This window comes from Elephas maximus, chromosome 16 (assembly GCF_024166365.1).
Source record: "Elephas maximus indicus isolate mEleMax1 chromosome 16, mEleMax1 primary haplotype, whole genome shotgun sequence".
Lineage (NCBI taxonomy): Eukaryota > Metazoa > Chordata > Mammalia > Proboscidea > Elephantidae > Elephas > Elephas maximus.
In genome coordinates, this window is record NC_064834.1 from 14,037,512 (window position 1) to 14,053,709 (window position 16,198).

Consider the following 16,198-nt stretch of genomic DNA (forward strand, 5'->3'; position numbering starts at 1 on the left):
TGTGTGAGAGATTGACTTGATTTGTAAACTTCCACTTAAAGCACAATAAAAAATATAAAAAAAAATTACTTGATCATTCATGTGACTGGTTGCTGTTACACGCATAGACAGTTGTATATGATCACTAATGTGTAACTTTTTTTTTGATCAGTGACAGAAATGTTGGTAAATGTTCTCAGTATTTGCTCTGATGATGAACTAATGACCGAAGGTGAAGACCAGTTTGATGGTATGATTATTCATTTTACTTTTTTTTAAATTGTGAAATGGTATCTTTTAACTGCCTAGCTCAGATATGCAGAACTTTGAAAAAATAGTCATTGCTCTTAAGTAGTTTATGCTATTTGATAAGTGACAAGAATCACTTTTATCAGATACTGCTTATTTAAAATTTTTAAGAATACTTTTAGTGGTTTAATTATTTTATGGAGGTATGGAGAAGAAAAATTTTGGGAAAAGGGATTTGGAAGGAAAAGAAAAAGACACTAAAATGATTGTGGTTTTCACGAATATGGACATTGCTTAGAGGAGGGAGAATAGAACCACTTTTTGTTTCATTGTACAGTGTTCTTATTGCATCAGAAGTACACCCTGTACCCCAGTGTTGGTTTTACTTCTACATTCCAAACACCAAAGCTGGCTGTTCCCAATGTCTGAGGGGTTATGTTCTAAAAGACCGTTTGTTAGTTTAGTATGGAATTCAGAAAGCATTTTTTCCATAGAAACAAGGTTATACATGGTTGTTAGTTCTTATATAAACCAACAAACCTACGTTTGTTGTTTTAATGTTTCATTTATGGTATAAATTAATACTAAAGAAACAAAATTCCTTTAGTTTTGAAAATTTTGTTTAAAACTTTGTAATTTAAATATTTATTTAAAACATATCCACAGAGCAAATAAACATAATGGTAAACACATTTTAAGCTTAAAACTCTTTATTTCCTTTCACATTCCCCTCATGTCTCTTTGTTTTAGTACTCTTTTTATAGGCATAATCAGTATATAAGTATCTCCATGTATTAAACATGGTCTACACATTGGTAAGTTTTAATAGCTGCATATTTTAAAGTAAATAAAATACTATAATTTTCATAGTTGATCTCATACTACTTGGCATTTGGGTTGTTTTTAAATATCCTTATTATGAATAGCAATGTAATAAACAGCTCGTACAATAGCTTTTATTTTCCTTCTTGGAATAAATTTCTGGAAGAGAATGGCAGAGTTAAAGTATATGAAGAGTTTCATGATTGTAGGGGTGAGTTGCCAGGTCACTTTGCAGAGGAATTGGACCAATAGAAAGTGCCCTCAGAAGTGTACCCGTAGACCTGTTTCTCCACAGGCCCACCTCATTGAGTTTTGTTATTCATACATATTTTGGTCAGCCATGGTAGTGAATTACAGGTTAGTTAAATTTACATTTCTTTTATTTCTATTAATGCTAAAACAAAAATTACTTTTCTAATTGTGTAAACTGTCCATCTTAATTGACCACTTATCAAGTAAAATCTGGGTAGAAACTATATAGAAATTTCTCTAATTACAAACAGGCTTGATTCTTAAGTACTGTCATAAGCCAGCCAGTTTGTACACAGTGCAAGTGTCTGCCTTTGCCCTCTGTTGGTCGCAGTCAGAGATGTGATTTTACTCTGGCTTGGAGTTTTGTGCTATGAGTCGGAATCAACTCGACAGCACTGGGTTTTTTTTTGGGTGGAGTTTTGTTAATAACTGAAATAAGTATATATCTGTTCTTTTTTTGATTTAGATAATAAACTTTAATGAGTAATATTTATTTTTCCTGAATTTGATTCTCTCTCCTTTTGATGTTTGTTGAAGTTTTTAGTTTTGGTATATTTCATCATATATTTCATTTCCATAAAAATTTTAAATATTTTTAATTATTTTTTTTCCCCATTATGCTATCATAGTTTGTTGTTAGAAACAGATCTGAGTTCAAATTTTAGCTCCTCATAATAGCTGGTTGGCTTCAGGGAAGTTGTTTAACCTTTCTGAGTCTCAGCTTTCTCATCCTCAAAATGGGCATATAATACCTACTTCATAATGTTGTAGGTACTGAGATAAAGACCAAAATAATTTTTTGGCACATAGCCTACTTATTTTTTTTAGATGACATTTTCTGTTAATTTGTCAAATTCTATGAACTATCTCGTGAGAGTTTTAACGGTACTACATTAAATCTATAAATCTAGGCAGTTTTTTTAAATTTAGCTTCTCAACTAAGACCAAGATCTCTTGCTGTATGTAATTGGTTCATTTAATATAATTACTCCATATAATGTACTTAATATAATATACCTACTGCATTCATTTAAGATTATGTTGTTTTTCTCTGAAAAAAAATCTATTATTTTCAAGTTAAATTACTACTCCAGTATTTTATATTCTTACTACTATTATAATCGGTATCTCTTAATGTATTTTCTAGCTTTGTGCAAAGGAATACATTATATATTTGTGGGTTTATCTTATGTCCAACAAGTTGGATCAGCAGAATTATTTCCTATGGTAATTTTAATTTGTTTTTGTTAACGTTTTAAAACATAAGATGTCTTTTTCTTTAAGACTGATATTGTTATTTATTTTCTACACTTTTACTTTGATTTCTTTTTATTCTTTAAAAATTATTATTAATATTGCCAAGAGTGTGTTAAATAGAAATAGGTAACCCTTTAGTCATCTTCCTATAATAAAAAGAAAAAAGTTTCCTTATTAAGTCTAATTATAGTACTTGTTTTTAGATACCTATGATTTATGTGATGATAGACACTAAACCATGTCTTGGAATTCAATCAGGAATAAATATAAAATTTTATTATATTCCTTCTAATGAGAAGATTTCATGTGTTTTTAATATTTTTTCCTATCAACGTGATAAATTATGCTCATTTATCTACTTGTTGGGAAACCCTGGTGGCATAATGGTTGACTGCTATGGCTGCTAACCATAGAGGTCGGCAGTTCAAATCCACCAGGTGCTCCATGGAAAGTCTATGGGGGCAGTTCTACTGCGTCCTATAGGGTTGCTATGAGTCGCAATTGACTTGACAGCACTGGGTTATCTACTTGTTACATCATTCTTACATTCCAAGGGTGAATTAAATTTGATCCTAAAAGAGGCAGTGTGGTTTAGTGAAAGGATTGCTGGTTTAGGTGTCCTGGCACCTAACTATTACACTAGCCATGTAATCTTGGTAAAGTCATTTAACTTCCCAGGATCCTCTCAACCATAATCTGAGGAAATCAAAACTGAGGATCAAAATTCCTTCCTACTCTTAAGTACCTTTTAAAATTGTTAAGCACCATTTATGACAATGTTTCTATGGGAAATTTCATTGCATTCCAGCTTTGAATACTAGAAATAGATCCTTAACTGCCAACATGGCAGGTGCAGTTAACTCTTCATTTCTTCACCCTCCCACTACCAAGTCTTAGGAGCAGGGACTTCAAGAAAAGTATAAGAGTAAGGGCCTGGGAGTTCGCATGGAGGAAGGAGAGCAGTTTGGGAGGGAAAGAACATTGAGTGAGCGGAGGAAAGGGGGAGGAGATTATGATAGAGCTAGGTTTAGGATGGGGTAAGGAAAAGAGCTACTGGAACCAGGCTTATTTCCCCCTCCCTCATTCATACTTCCTTACTTCTCCCCTCTGTCCCTCTTTTCTCCTTTCCTTTCACCATGATGGCATGCCTTTGTCCTTTCCTTCTCCTTTTCCTGCCCAGCAGTGGAACCATCCTGTGACCCAGGGCTAGGAAGAAATCTGACTTCAGAACGAAAACTTGTTGGAGTGGGGGGTTGCTGTGGAAGAAGAATAAGGATGGAATGAAGAGGAGGGTTTAGCTTTTCTGTGGTGAAATTGAGAGAGCAGGATTGCAGATTTCCCAGTGGCAGGAAGGAAAGAGTAGTTTCTGTATACTCAAGGCTGAGACTGGGTAAAAGGAGTAAGACTCTCTTTATCTGTAAGTGATGAATCTTTGGTATTCTATATTGTTCAGGCAAAAATTTGCATAAGCATATTGCATGTATAAATACACGTAGCATCCCTTTTAGAGGTATTATTTAATCGTAAAAGAATTTTTCACCACTTGATGTCTATGATATTTAGAATGCATACTATTTCAGATAATTTATCTTTTGAGTTTGGTAAAGGAAAGATATAATCCATATGTGTTACAGTTTTACTAAATAAAACTTTGAATTTCCTGTAGTGGAATCATGTATCTCAGCATTAGAATGGGGGATATAGAAAGCTCAGATGAAACCATCCCTGCTGCCCACTCCTAGAGCTATTACTTGCTTGAAACAATCTGTTGCTATTTCTGCAAAAAGATGTCCCCCTAAACACCCAGATTGGATTGGGAACAGAAAGCACATACTGTCGCTCCTGAGTATATGCAAAAGCCCTACAATTCACATTCAAGAAATCTACTCTTGTTACTGAAGAATGTGGGAGGCTTAGCTTTTCCTTTACTGGGAGTGGGTGAGGTTTTCCACGGAGGTAGGTTATTAAGTTACCTACGTTTCTCTGTGTATACTAGATTTTGCAGATTTTGAAGAACCACATGAACTTGTATCTCATTGTGTCACAACCTTTCACTTAACGTACTTCAGTGGGTGACACATTTCCTTAGTAGTATCAATATAGATGTGCGGTTGTCATTAGCACAGTCTTTTATCAGTCTTATGTGTTTTCACGTGTTTTTTTCTGTCCCTAGTTATGTCTACTTTCATCAAATATTATAGACATTCTGTCCATAATTTCTTCTGAACACATATCTTTTAAGATATCTCTACTTTAGAGCTCTACCCAGTGGCATCCCTCTTACTCACCAGATTCTACAGTACTACATTTTCAATTTTTCTAATATGAGGGCCTTCATTTTTCTCCCTTTCTTTCTACATTCATTCTTCAGTACCACTGCCAAGTTAAATCTCTATCTTTTTATTTGTCTCAACCACCTTTTCTCCATCATTCACTTCCTTTTTTCTGGACTCTCCATCTGAAGAACGGCTCATATATGGCAATAAAAAAGGTACAGACCAGACAGAGTAAAATTGTTTTGAAATATGACTTCATAAGTTATCCTCATGTCCATGTAAGTTAGCACATTCATTGAGTACTGTTTACGCAGAGTCCTCTTGGGCCTTGTGCAAATTTAGTTTAAGTTTTATCTGAGTTAGTCTTTGATGTTTTTAGAAGTCATATTCCAAGATATCTGTCTTTCTGTGCATGGAAATATTTTTCCCTCTTTTTCATTCCTCTTGTTTTTAAATTTCATTCTTTTGCTTATTGTAATGTTTTGTACTTTTCCCTGCATGATTAGGGGTGTTTGATTGTCTGTCTTATTCCCCAAAGTAATTTTACTGTGGACATTTTACTTTAATATTATGCATGATGTGTTTGTAGACTGGTTTAAAATCCTGACTTGTAAAGTGTTTTTATATCCCAATGAATTTTTCATTTGAAATCAGTATAGTTCACATATCATTTGGTTTTACAGATATATAAATAAAGGCTGAAAATATGAATGTACCCGTTACAGCCATCCTCTCCCATCCCCCTACTCCTCACCCCCAGTCTAGCTATTTTAAAAATCCTATCAGTTTTATATAAAAATGTCTATGGTAAATTCATTAGAAGAGAAAATCAGACCTTATGTCCTTGGACAAGTCACTTTAACTCTCAGTTTCCTTGTCCATAAAATGAAGAGATTGAACTATGCAGTATCTTTAGTGTCTTTTTAAATTCTAATATTCTATGATTCCGAGGTTTTTAGTAATCTTTTTTTTGGCATCTTAAAAATAACTGTGTAGTGCCATGGTACCCACAGTTTTAGACTTGTTAAAACCTGTAGCTTCAGTGCTTATAATATGACTCTTAGAAGTACCAAACATGGTTGTGGAGCCTATTTTCTCTAAAATATGTCTTTTATTTTCATCTTTGAAATTGGATTTCTTTTTCTGTTTCTTTGTAGTAAGGTCCAGTCATCATCTTAGTTTTTAATTATATGTATAAGTGGGCTGCTTGGTTTTTAAATGAGATGCTCTAGCCCAGAAGACTTCAGGTTGGGCAGACCTCTGTATACCTAAGGCCCCTTCTGGTCTAGTGTCCATAGCCTTTCCTTAACCTTCTCCTCAACCACAGTGCTTCCATATGTGTGTTTTCATCATGTTGAAGGCAGGGCTTCAAATTGGTTTGTTCTGGTTGGAACCCCTGCTGAGAATTTGCATTTCTAGTAAGTTTCCTGCTGAGAATTTGTATTTCCACCCCCAGATATACTGAACCAGAATGTACGTTTTAACAAGATAGCCTGGCGATTCTTATGCATAACTTCCTGGGAACTTGTTAGAAGTGTAAATTCTCAGCAGGAAACTTGTTAGAAATGCAGATTCTCAGCAGGGGTTCAAACCAGAATGAACCGGCTTGAAGCCCAGGTTGTCGCACAGCTCTAAGGAACCACACTCTCACTCTTGGGGCCAGAGTGATTTTAGTTGCTATATATGAGGTAACAGGACTGAGATTAGTATTGTTCTTTCTGGAGGCCAAGGGAAGGAAGGTATACCTCTGAGTCTTTCTTCAGCCAAGGATCCAGTTATTTTGATATATTTGCTTCTGTATCAGTGATAGGCCACACAGTTAACCCTTGAGAGACGAAGCAGTAGTGATCGTTTAGCCATGTTTCTTAAGGGTTCTTTCTCATTGTTTACCTTCATTGTGTTATAGTCACCCAGGGATATGACACCTTGTATATCATTGCATGACCTTAGAGAAGGACACCTAGTCCATGAGGTTGAGATGTGCATTCTTGTTCAAATGCTGGTATGGTCTTTAGTTAGGGGTCACCTGTACAGAAGTCCCTTCATACCATTATTTTTAGGTCAACATAGAGCAAGGAAGCTTATTCTATCATAGTATGATGGGTTATTTTCTAGCCTGCATGTCAGAGGCTTTTATGATAGTGAAACTGATGATTGCAGGGGTGTTACCAATTCTTTCTATTAGTCTGCATGCCTTAAGCTCCCATGAGAGTTAAACAAAGAGTGTAGGATCGTTACTGATTATTTTTCTGTTCTGTGGTTTGTGATGCAGTTTGGGCTGAAGTTTCTTTCCCATTGCTGTTACACTGACTTGGCAGTAGTTTGAGAGTCATAAAGTTTATGGGTTACTTTTCGTTTATATCTGTATCAGACCCTGGTACTAGACCAGTGCTGAGCTAAAATTGAGGGAGTGAGAAGCTCTTTGGCATGAATTCGTCTAGTTCTTTCCATGTGAGCTGATGGCAGGGGGTTTGGTGTTGGTGCAGATGAGCGTGGAACAGGCTAATAGAATGATGCAAGTGTGGATACCCTAAACTTGAGCCTTTCTTTCTGTCTATTCCATTGAAAGTAGGTTCAGCTGCAGCACGGAAAGAAATCATAAGAAACAAAATTCGAGCAATTGGCAAGATGGCAAGGGTCTTCTCTGTTCTCAGGTAATGATACATTTTCCTGCCAGTTTGTTTTGCAGAAACGACTTTTACTTGGTATCAGGAGTGTCCTGCTTGATACCTAGAAGCATTTGGGTAGCATTCTTCCCATAAAGAAGTCAGTTGAACATTTATGTATTGAAGAAGAGAGCACGAGTTTCTTTGAAATTGGGCTTTTTTAACCCTTGTGATTACTATTGCTCACCTTTGATAACTCTTGTCCTTTGGTGATAAAAGGTCTGTACCTTGAATATTAAAGCTGGATGAGATAAAGTGGACACTTGTAGAGTATTCCTGATGAACTTGCTCATTAAGGATTTCATAGGAGTCCCTTTTGCTGGAGCCACACGTTGTCTTTCTGGGATTAACTGAGGAAGACTAGGTTGAAGGGTACACATGAATGGGTCAGTCCTTGAAAAATTGTTTGCAGAACTGCTACATCAGATATTTCAACTTTAGGGCATGTAAAATACCATATTTTCTTGTTTGTAGAATGCCCATTTATGATGAATCTTACCAGATAGCTAATAAAGCTTTTCAGGAAAAACAACTTATGCCTCAGCTGCAAGGCATACCTTCATAATAAAATATTTGGAATATGGAAAAATGTGTGTCTTGGTCTTCGAATTGAGGAAAATATGGTCATAATAAAGAATGTCATAATTTATATACACGGCCGACATCTTTTAAACTCCTCTTTTAAAGTCAGTGCTGACTGAAGGCATCCTCTTTTTATTCTCTCTCTGCCACAGGGAGGAGAGTGAAAGCGTGCTGACACTCAAGGGCCTGACTCCCACAGGGATGTTGCCTAGTGGAGTGTTAGCTGGAGGACGGCAGACCCTGCAAAGTGGTAATGATGTTATACAACTTGCTGTGCCTCCAATGGACTGGGGCGCACCTCACTCTATTGCTAGCAGTACACGTAATGCATGCAGGGAACTTCTTCTGCTTTTTAGTTCCTGTCTTAACAGCTGACACTGGCAGGGCACTACATGATAGGGAGTATCTGATTAATACCTGATCAGGGCGGAAAATTGATAGAATGGATAATGGTCAGGCTCTCAGCTTTTTATCAGATGATGCGGGAGCACCTCATATCATAATGCCAGAAATATTTATTTATTTATTTGTCTATTGCAGTCTTTTCTTTGAAAGGCCTCAGTTTCAGAATGTGAATCAGGGATATCCATATTAAAAAATGGGAATGTGATTCCAAGCTTTTTATTTTTTTTAAATTTATGTAATTGTATTAGACTATGCCTTTTTCACTTGGAAACTTCAAATACTTAATTTTAGAATTAACAATCTGCTTGGGCCCCAGAACATTACTTATGCACTTCACTTGCCAAAAGATTTGTGCAAGGTTTTGTACCCTGGTAAATGATACCAAAGTTTGTTTTCTGTGGTGTTTGTCAAATGTTCTATGTATAATTAACTGTCTGTAACATGCTGTTTCCTTCCTCTGCAGATGTAGCCGCTTTCCTAAATCTGTCTGTCTTTCTTTAGGTTAGCTGTATGTCTGTAAAAATATGTTAATTAAACTCTTCTTTCAGACACTTGTCTTTTGATGTAGAAGCGACTTTGTAGCACCTTGTCTTGAGGTTTGCTGCATTTGTTGCTGTGCTTTGTGCATTCTGAACATGAATGTAACATTAGATACTAAGTCATTGTTATAAAGAGCTTGAATTTAAATCCTGTAAGTCAAAACTGGAAGGGTGTTTATTAAGTGTGCCTTTATTTTGCATGAAAATAAAAAGAATTAAACATAAAGCATTCCTGTAATCTGGCTCATTGAGTACTTTATATATATATAAAACTTAACTTTTATTTTTGGCGTAAATATTTGTGTAAATACTGGGTTAACTTTTTGAAAGCCCATTACAGATTAAATAGAAGAGAGTAATGTGAATGTTATAGAGCATACGCAGTAACTCAAAGTCTAGATTTTTCCCCCATGTGATTAGAAAGCAAAAAAATGTGATGTGGAAAAGCATTATATGTTTTATTGTCGCCACTTTTGACAGCCCTCCAGGGGTCATTCTGTTAAAACAGGCAGCAACACATCTGATGTCTTCCTTAGTCATGATTAATAGTTGGTGTTGTAATTAGTGAATTTTTTAAAGGGAAAGAAAGGAAATTTTAATTTAAATTTTTGAATAAATTCAGTTGACTTCTCACAGTCTCATTACACTCAGTCCCATAATAAATGCTTTTTAATAAAAAGAATTTTTTCCTGTAGACAAATAATTTTTACGTACAGCCTATACATGTTCTATTTTATATGTTACTGTGTTGTCTGCTATCACCACTGGTATATGCGAGAAATACAACTATGTTTTGAAATTGTAGTTTTAAATTTTCATTCTGAATGAAATTTCTTTTTTTCAGTAAAAATCTTTTCTGATTTTCTTTGCATTCTCTGCCCTCCAATTTTTTTTATTATGTTGTAGATACTAGAGAAATGAGTTAAAAAGAAATTTATGAATGTTTATTAAAACAAATTAAGAAGACATTAAATACTCAATAAAGCTAGCAAAAATGTTAATAGGAAACAATGAATTTTAATAGCTTGAAAAATGTTCTACCCTTCCTTCTCTTTACTCAGAAAAGAAAGACGGAACTGAAAGACTATCGTGCTTAAATAAATTATACTACAGTTGTTTCTCAGTTATCCTTGGATCTATCATTATTTTATGTGGTATCCACAGCAAACCCTGCTTTCAGATTTCACAGTTAGCACCTGCTAATTACATGCTTTGTTGATGGCTCAGTACTTCTATTTATTCTTAATTTGCATGCAGCCTGAAGCCCAGTCCTCCAACTTGGAAACCACCCTCAACTGCAGGGAAGGTTTGAAAGACAGCAGCTTTGCTGAAGGGACTGTCTATTCCCAGCATAGAGTGAGTTACTGGAAGGACCTGAGTTTAAGGGGTCTAATTTGGGAAACTAGGTAGCTCCCTAGTTCAGCTAACAATGGCTCTTAGTAGTGTGGTTTGAGCACTTGGTTGAAGTGATTTCCCTAGTATAAGATAAACCCATTTTGAAACAAAAACAAAACATATACAAAAGCTACATCTGTGTGATTTTTTTAAACTTATCTAACATTTTTAATTTTAGTAGATTTGTACCCTGATATCAGTGTGAATAACTGAGAGTTAAGTATTGCAGAAAGGAAGCTTTTAAATTCTAAGACCTCAAACCTATTGTCAGAAAATAAAAATTATCTTTTTAGTAGGTTTAAAGTTAATTTACATGCTGTTTCACAAGTGTTTTTTACAAATTACTAGAAGGATATGATGTTCGTATTTTACGTGCGTTTTCTTTATGGAAATTTGATAGCCCTATAAGGCTACTGTCACCAGGGCCTATATGGACAAATATTTTAGTAATGTGAAGTTCCTTTTGATGATTTATCCTGTGTAGTAGTTTTTGGAACACAGTTTGAGGCAGCAGTATACTCAGATGTATTAAGGCCATATCAAAGTGCCCTATATAACTAAAAACAAATAGAGGAAATATAGTGCGTTCCAAACAGAATTTTGCAGTTATCGGATCTTTTTCTTTCCAGCTTAATGTTTAAACTTCAGATGACCATCTTTCAATTCTAAGCATTCAAGCTTGACATGGTATGCAGTTTTGACTGTGATACCCATTATGTATCTGGAAAGGATTTAGGGGATTTAGAGACCTCAGAAAAGAGCAGAGAATACAATTTGACTTAGAAAGTGCTTTACATGTAAAATTAAAAGCCCATAGAATGATTTCAAAGGTCTATTGTCTGTCATATATCATAATTTAAAATTTTTATGAACAAACTTTTTACCATTGATATAATCTGATACCAATTCTTTTAGTGATAGCACTTTTTATTCTTAATTGATTATATATACAAGCTGTGACATGTTTCATATAAAGTCACTTGTGTCATCACAAGCTCTTTAAAACATATTCTGAAGGCATGTTTATTTTTTCTCTATTAAATTTCTAATTTATAAAGAAAATTGTCCACATTTTGAGAAACAGGAGTACTAGCGCTGAGCAAGCAGGTGTAGGTCATTTATCAAACGAATAGCTTTCTTTCTGTCTGGGAATATTGTAAGAGTACTCCCAAATGTACAGGGCTAGATTTTTGAAGCACTGATGTGTACTGTGGGTATACAGTAAGTATGTCTGCTTTGATTTGTACTAGAATTTAACAGTGAAGGAATATTAACTTGCCTTTATTCAGTGTTCATCCTGCTTCTTTTAGGTCCCAAATTCACTTTACCATCTGGTTGAGTTAGATCAGCAACCTTTTCTAATTTAGTGTAATTTAATTCCTTAGATTCTTCAGTGTCCTTTCACATTAATAATTGCTTTGGATAAAATTTTATCATTTCTAAAGCATGTCTGCTGCTCAAAGGTCATCTCAGAAATAATTATTCTCATTGGCCTTATTGAAGAAGAAGCAAAGTGGAAGGGACATTATTGTTAAAATATTCTGCACTTTGTGGAAAAGGTGGAAAACGGGGTGAGGCAGTATTCTCCGCAATCTTAGGTCCATGTTCTCGATGCGAGCACTTTATTTATGCAGTTTGAGCCCAGACATGAGCCAAAAAAAAGAAAACTTGACTATAAAATTTATGACTAAGTATGCTGAAATTCTCTAAATGGGCCAGTGACTAGCTATACCAGGAATGCATTTCTCATTTATATGGCCTGTATGTATGTCCATATCATGAAATAATTAGGATTTATTGCCTGTAAGTCTCCATTCCGTCCGTTGATTGCTCTCTAATTGGTAGATGGACTTGAAAACACCTTTTTCTCTTCACTCAAGTGTGCAGGCTGTTAGTGCCTGCGGCAGATTGGAGTTCATGATAAACTGAATAGAAATTGTTTTAGTAGGTGTTAATATCATTAGATATTAGGAGCATCAGTATTAAAATAGAAAGGAATTTCCTAGTAGACAAGAAGGGTCCTTTTAGGTTTCTCACAAAGAACGGTTACAGGACTGTTTAGAATATAGCTCACCAAGTTTACTTCTCTTTAAATTTCATTGTAGCCATACCGGCTTTCGCAGCTTATGCTTTGCCCAGTGACGTAGAAGGGACAGGAAGAGCATTGCCAACCCCTTCCGGTTTATATCTTAGGGAGTCAACTGGTGATGAGTATTGTTTCAGTTAGACATAAAATAAAAAAAATCTCCTGTTTGCTTTTCTGCTACAATTCTATCATAATTTCACCTTAGGGAATTGCCCTGTGATTGTGGTGGGTGTGACATAATAAACATGTTGGAAAATTCTAAGGCCGTCAAAATACTGAAATGAAGATGGGTAATGAGTATTGCAGTGCATTTGCATGGGTGCTGAGTTGTCTGTGTTTCCAAATAGGTCTATGTGTTCTGTGCTCTGAGCAATGTTGTCATAGTGCTGTGTGTAAACTGCTGCATCAGGAATTGGGGGATTAAATGGGGCTCTCTGATATGGGTACATTTATGTTAAGTTGTAAATGATGATGTAGTATGGGATACTGTGATATTTTAAGTGATCATTGCCTTTTCTGCTGTACAATATGACCCTTCTCATCTCTCTCATTCATTTTGCATGCCTCTGCTCACTTCTGTACAGCCACAGTTGAGGCAATTGAGGCTGAAAAAGGTACGATCAGAGTCCTTGCCCTGGGCAGAGATCTGTGGTGTGTGGGTGGGCATCAGAGAATGTCCTTTGGGTGTGTCTTACTCCTAGCTTGAGCAGCCCAAGATGAATTAGACTCACTGACTCATCAAGTTTAGCCGTCACGTTCCTTTTTTTTTTTTTAACACAAAGACTAATGTCCATAGTGACAGTCTGATTTTTTCCGTTTCCTAATACACGCAACTAGCATTTAATCTTCCTGTTTTCTCTATAGTACAGCATGTTACACTGTATATTAAAGCATTCAGAGTTGCCTGTTTTAATGGAAATGGCTAAATTGACACTGCAAATGGAAATTTATTCCATATTTTGCATGAGTCTCTGCTACTCAGAATCTTTTTCCTAAGTGAAACCCCTGTAGAGCTGATGTGAGTTTGTTTTTACTTATTTTCAGTGAAACACCTGAGAGTACAGGAGCTGTCACTATCATGGTTTTTTTTTTTTTCCTTTTTGCTGCAATTTGGGCTATAGCTTGCTGATAAGATGGTATTTATGTATTTCATGTGTTGGCTTAGTATTACACATTGCTGAATGTTTTGCTGCCCCAGCCATGTGTTTGGTTCACGTGCACAGACTCTGAGTCACAGGGATGGCACATATTAAGTAACCAAGTATAATAACCAATAGTATGGAAATCTTTTCTGTGAACACTTTAATAATGAAGGATGCATTATTCCAGATAAAGTGAATGAGAAACCGTAACAATTGGAGGAGGATTGCCACTTATTTTGATTTGGGTTTTCAAAGAACACGTAGTCTATGGCCAGTGAATTAAGGAAGACATCTTCTAAAATATGAAACTATAAAATATTCTTTGCTGTCAGCCAAACACAGATCTAACTCCTGGAGGTATTTCCCACCTTTTCCATTTCATATTGGTGGTGATGGGGTGATAATACCTTGACCTCCAAGACAGTTCTGATCTATTAAATTTTAACTCGCTTGACCTCTTTCTCCTCCGAAGCTTTTGGTACAGATTTGTATGTTGGGAATTAACCTTGTTTAGCCTCCTCACTTGCCCCTACTCTTGTTGCTGCCTTACTGTGATAGTCATGGTGATCCTAGGGTCTGAGGTAGGACATAATTGGTGTAGTGGAAGTCAGACTGAAACCCTGAGACCATTGCCTGGATGTTGACTTTGGGGAGGGTTGTTTTTGTGTTTTCTTAAAGGCTCTGGTACCAGTTGTTATCTCTGAAGTTACCATGTTTATACTTGGGTTTAAATATTTCACATTTTAAGGGGAAATCTGGAATGGGAGTAGGATTCAGTTAAAGATTTAAGTGTTGCTACTTACAGCCAATTTCTCTCTTCTTAAAAATTACTGAATATGTTTTTGAAGTCTCAGAAATGTTTTTCAATTACTGACTTATCAAATTTGCATTTTGTTAAGCAATACGAGGATTCTCTCCACCACATAGAATCTGCAGTTTTGAAGAGGCAAAGGGTTTGGATAGGATCAATGAGAGAATGCCACCCCGGAAAGATGCTGTACAGCAAGATGGTTTCAATTCTCTGAACACCGCACATGCCACTGAGAACCACGGGACTGGCAACCATAGTGCCCAGTGACCCTCGGCTTCCCAGGGACTCTCACATCTCGGGCCCCAAATGGACAAATCACCCGAGGAGCCGGAGGGGTCGGCCAAGCTGACTGTAAATGTCACAGTCCCTCTGGAAAAACCATTGTGCTTTTGAGACCCCAGCCCCTCCTGAATGGAGGGTTGAGGGCCCTGGGACATGTTGCATTATCTGATAAGATTGGGTCATCGCTGCCACGATGGAGAGCAGAGAGCAAGGGGCTTGGGGCAATTTCCAGTGGAGGGAGTCTACACCTCCATTTATGCTTGTGGTTCACACATTTAAGTTTACAAATGAGATTTCTTTTTCCCCTCAGTAGAATTAGATTTTGTTTTTCAACCATGACTTCAAATACAATTCTAAGAGCTAATATGGACTTTTTTTTTTCTTTCCATGAAATGTCTTTAAAGGATGAATTAGCATGGTCTTAAAATACATTTCTTAGGTTACTAAGCTGTATTTTGAATTATGGGCAAAATGCTAAGAAACCCAGTTGGCATTTATACAAAATGCTGACCTCAGGTCTAGAGTTCTTAAATGTGGCTAATTCTGTAACATAGTGTTGGTATTTTTCAATTATGAATGCATAACCTCTTTATAGGCAGAACTCTCTTACTTGAACACAAATCCAAAAACTAATTTAGGATCTTTTTTGCCCAGATCTTTTGAAATTTATACCCCAGAGATTTAAGAAGAAAACTTCTAAATTTCAAAAATATGAAGAATTACAGAATTACTCATTTAAGGTACTTTAAAAGAAGTTTGTACATTGTCAAAGTAAATTTTAATTCAAATCATGTCTGTAAAACTTGACGTATTTTGTGTATGCATGTTTTCATTTTGCAAATATTTAATATATAGACCTATGATGTACAGGTACGACATGTATAGGTTACCTAGATGTTATGAGAAATTTTAGTTTATCGTGAGTACTCAAGTTGCTTAAGTAGCCACCAGAGTGATTTGCTGCTGGCTTACTATCATTTTTATGTTTTAATGCAAAGGAAATTTTAAAATGTTCTGGAAGTGTTTTTAATTAAGCGATGCAGCATAGAAGCAATGGTTCTGTTCAATCTTCCAGATGTTAGTGGAAGCATAAAAGTCAAGACTGCATGCTGAAATTCTTATTTTGATAGTTACAGAACTGCTTGGTTAAATTAAATGGAACCATGTGCTCATTTTTCACAATTATTGACCTGTATCGATTGCCACTGTAGTTTGGTATTTTCCTTTACTTTGGTGGCCTGCTTCCCTCATGCCCTGGAATACAACTCAGAGCTCCAGGCAGCGGAACCGTCTATTGTTTTGTTTGCCAGAAAGTGCACCCTGTATGGTCTCCTGTCTCAGTTGGAAATATTATGCATGTGCAGGACTATACGAGTATTTTATAAACAGTAGCACACAATAAATTCCATGCATGGGCCGCTGCTCCTATCTCTGTGTTGGGTTTTATTTGGAAGA

At 35.9% G+C, this 16,198-nt stretch overlaps 1 protein-coding gene across 5 annotated transcripts in view; it reads left to right on the plus strand.

The window, feature by feature from the left end:
• The window catches only part of PPP3CB (protein phosphatase 3 catalytic subunit beta), a 49,479-nt gene extending 33,308 nt beyond the window's left edge, over positions 1 to 16,171 (plus strand). Inside the window, exons 10-14 of one of the 5 annotated variants that reach the window (XM_049856055.1) lie at positions 152 to 229; positions 7,405 to 7,489; positions 8,236 to 8,333; positions 13,093 to 13,122; positions 14,550 to 16,171. In XM_049856055.1, the coding sequence (XP_049712012.1) occupies positions 152 to 229; positions 7,405 to 7,489; positions 8,236 to 8,333; positions 13,093 to 13,122; positions 14,550 to 14,728 (470 nt within the window). In that variant the 3' untranslated portion in view covers positions 14,729 to 16,171. The other 4 variants (XM_049856056.1, XM_049856057.1, XM_049856058.1 and 1 more) reach the window with 4 other exon arrangements.
• The last annotated feature ends 27 nt before the right edge of the window (positions 16,172 to 16,198 follow it).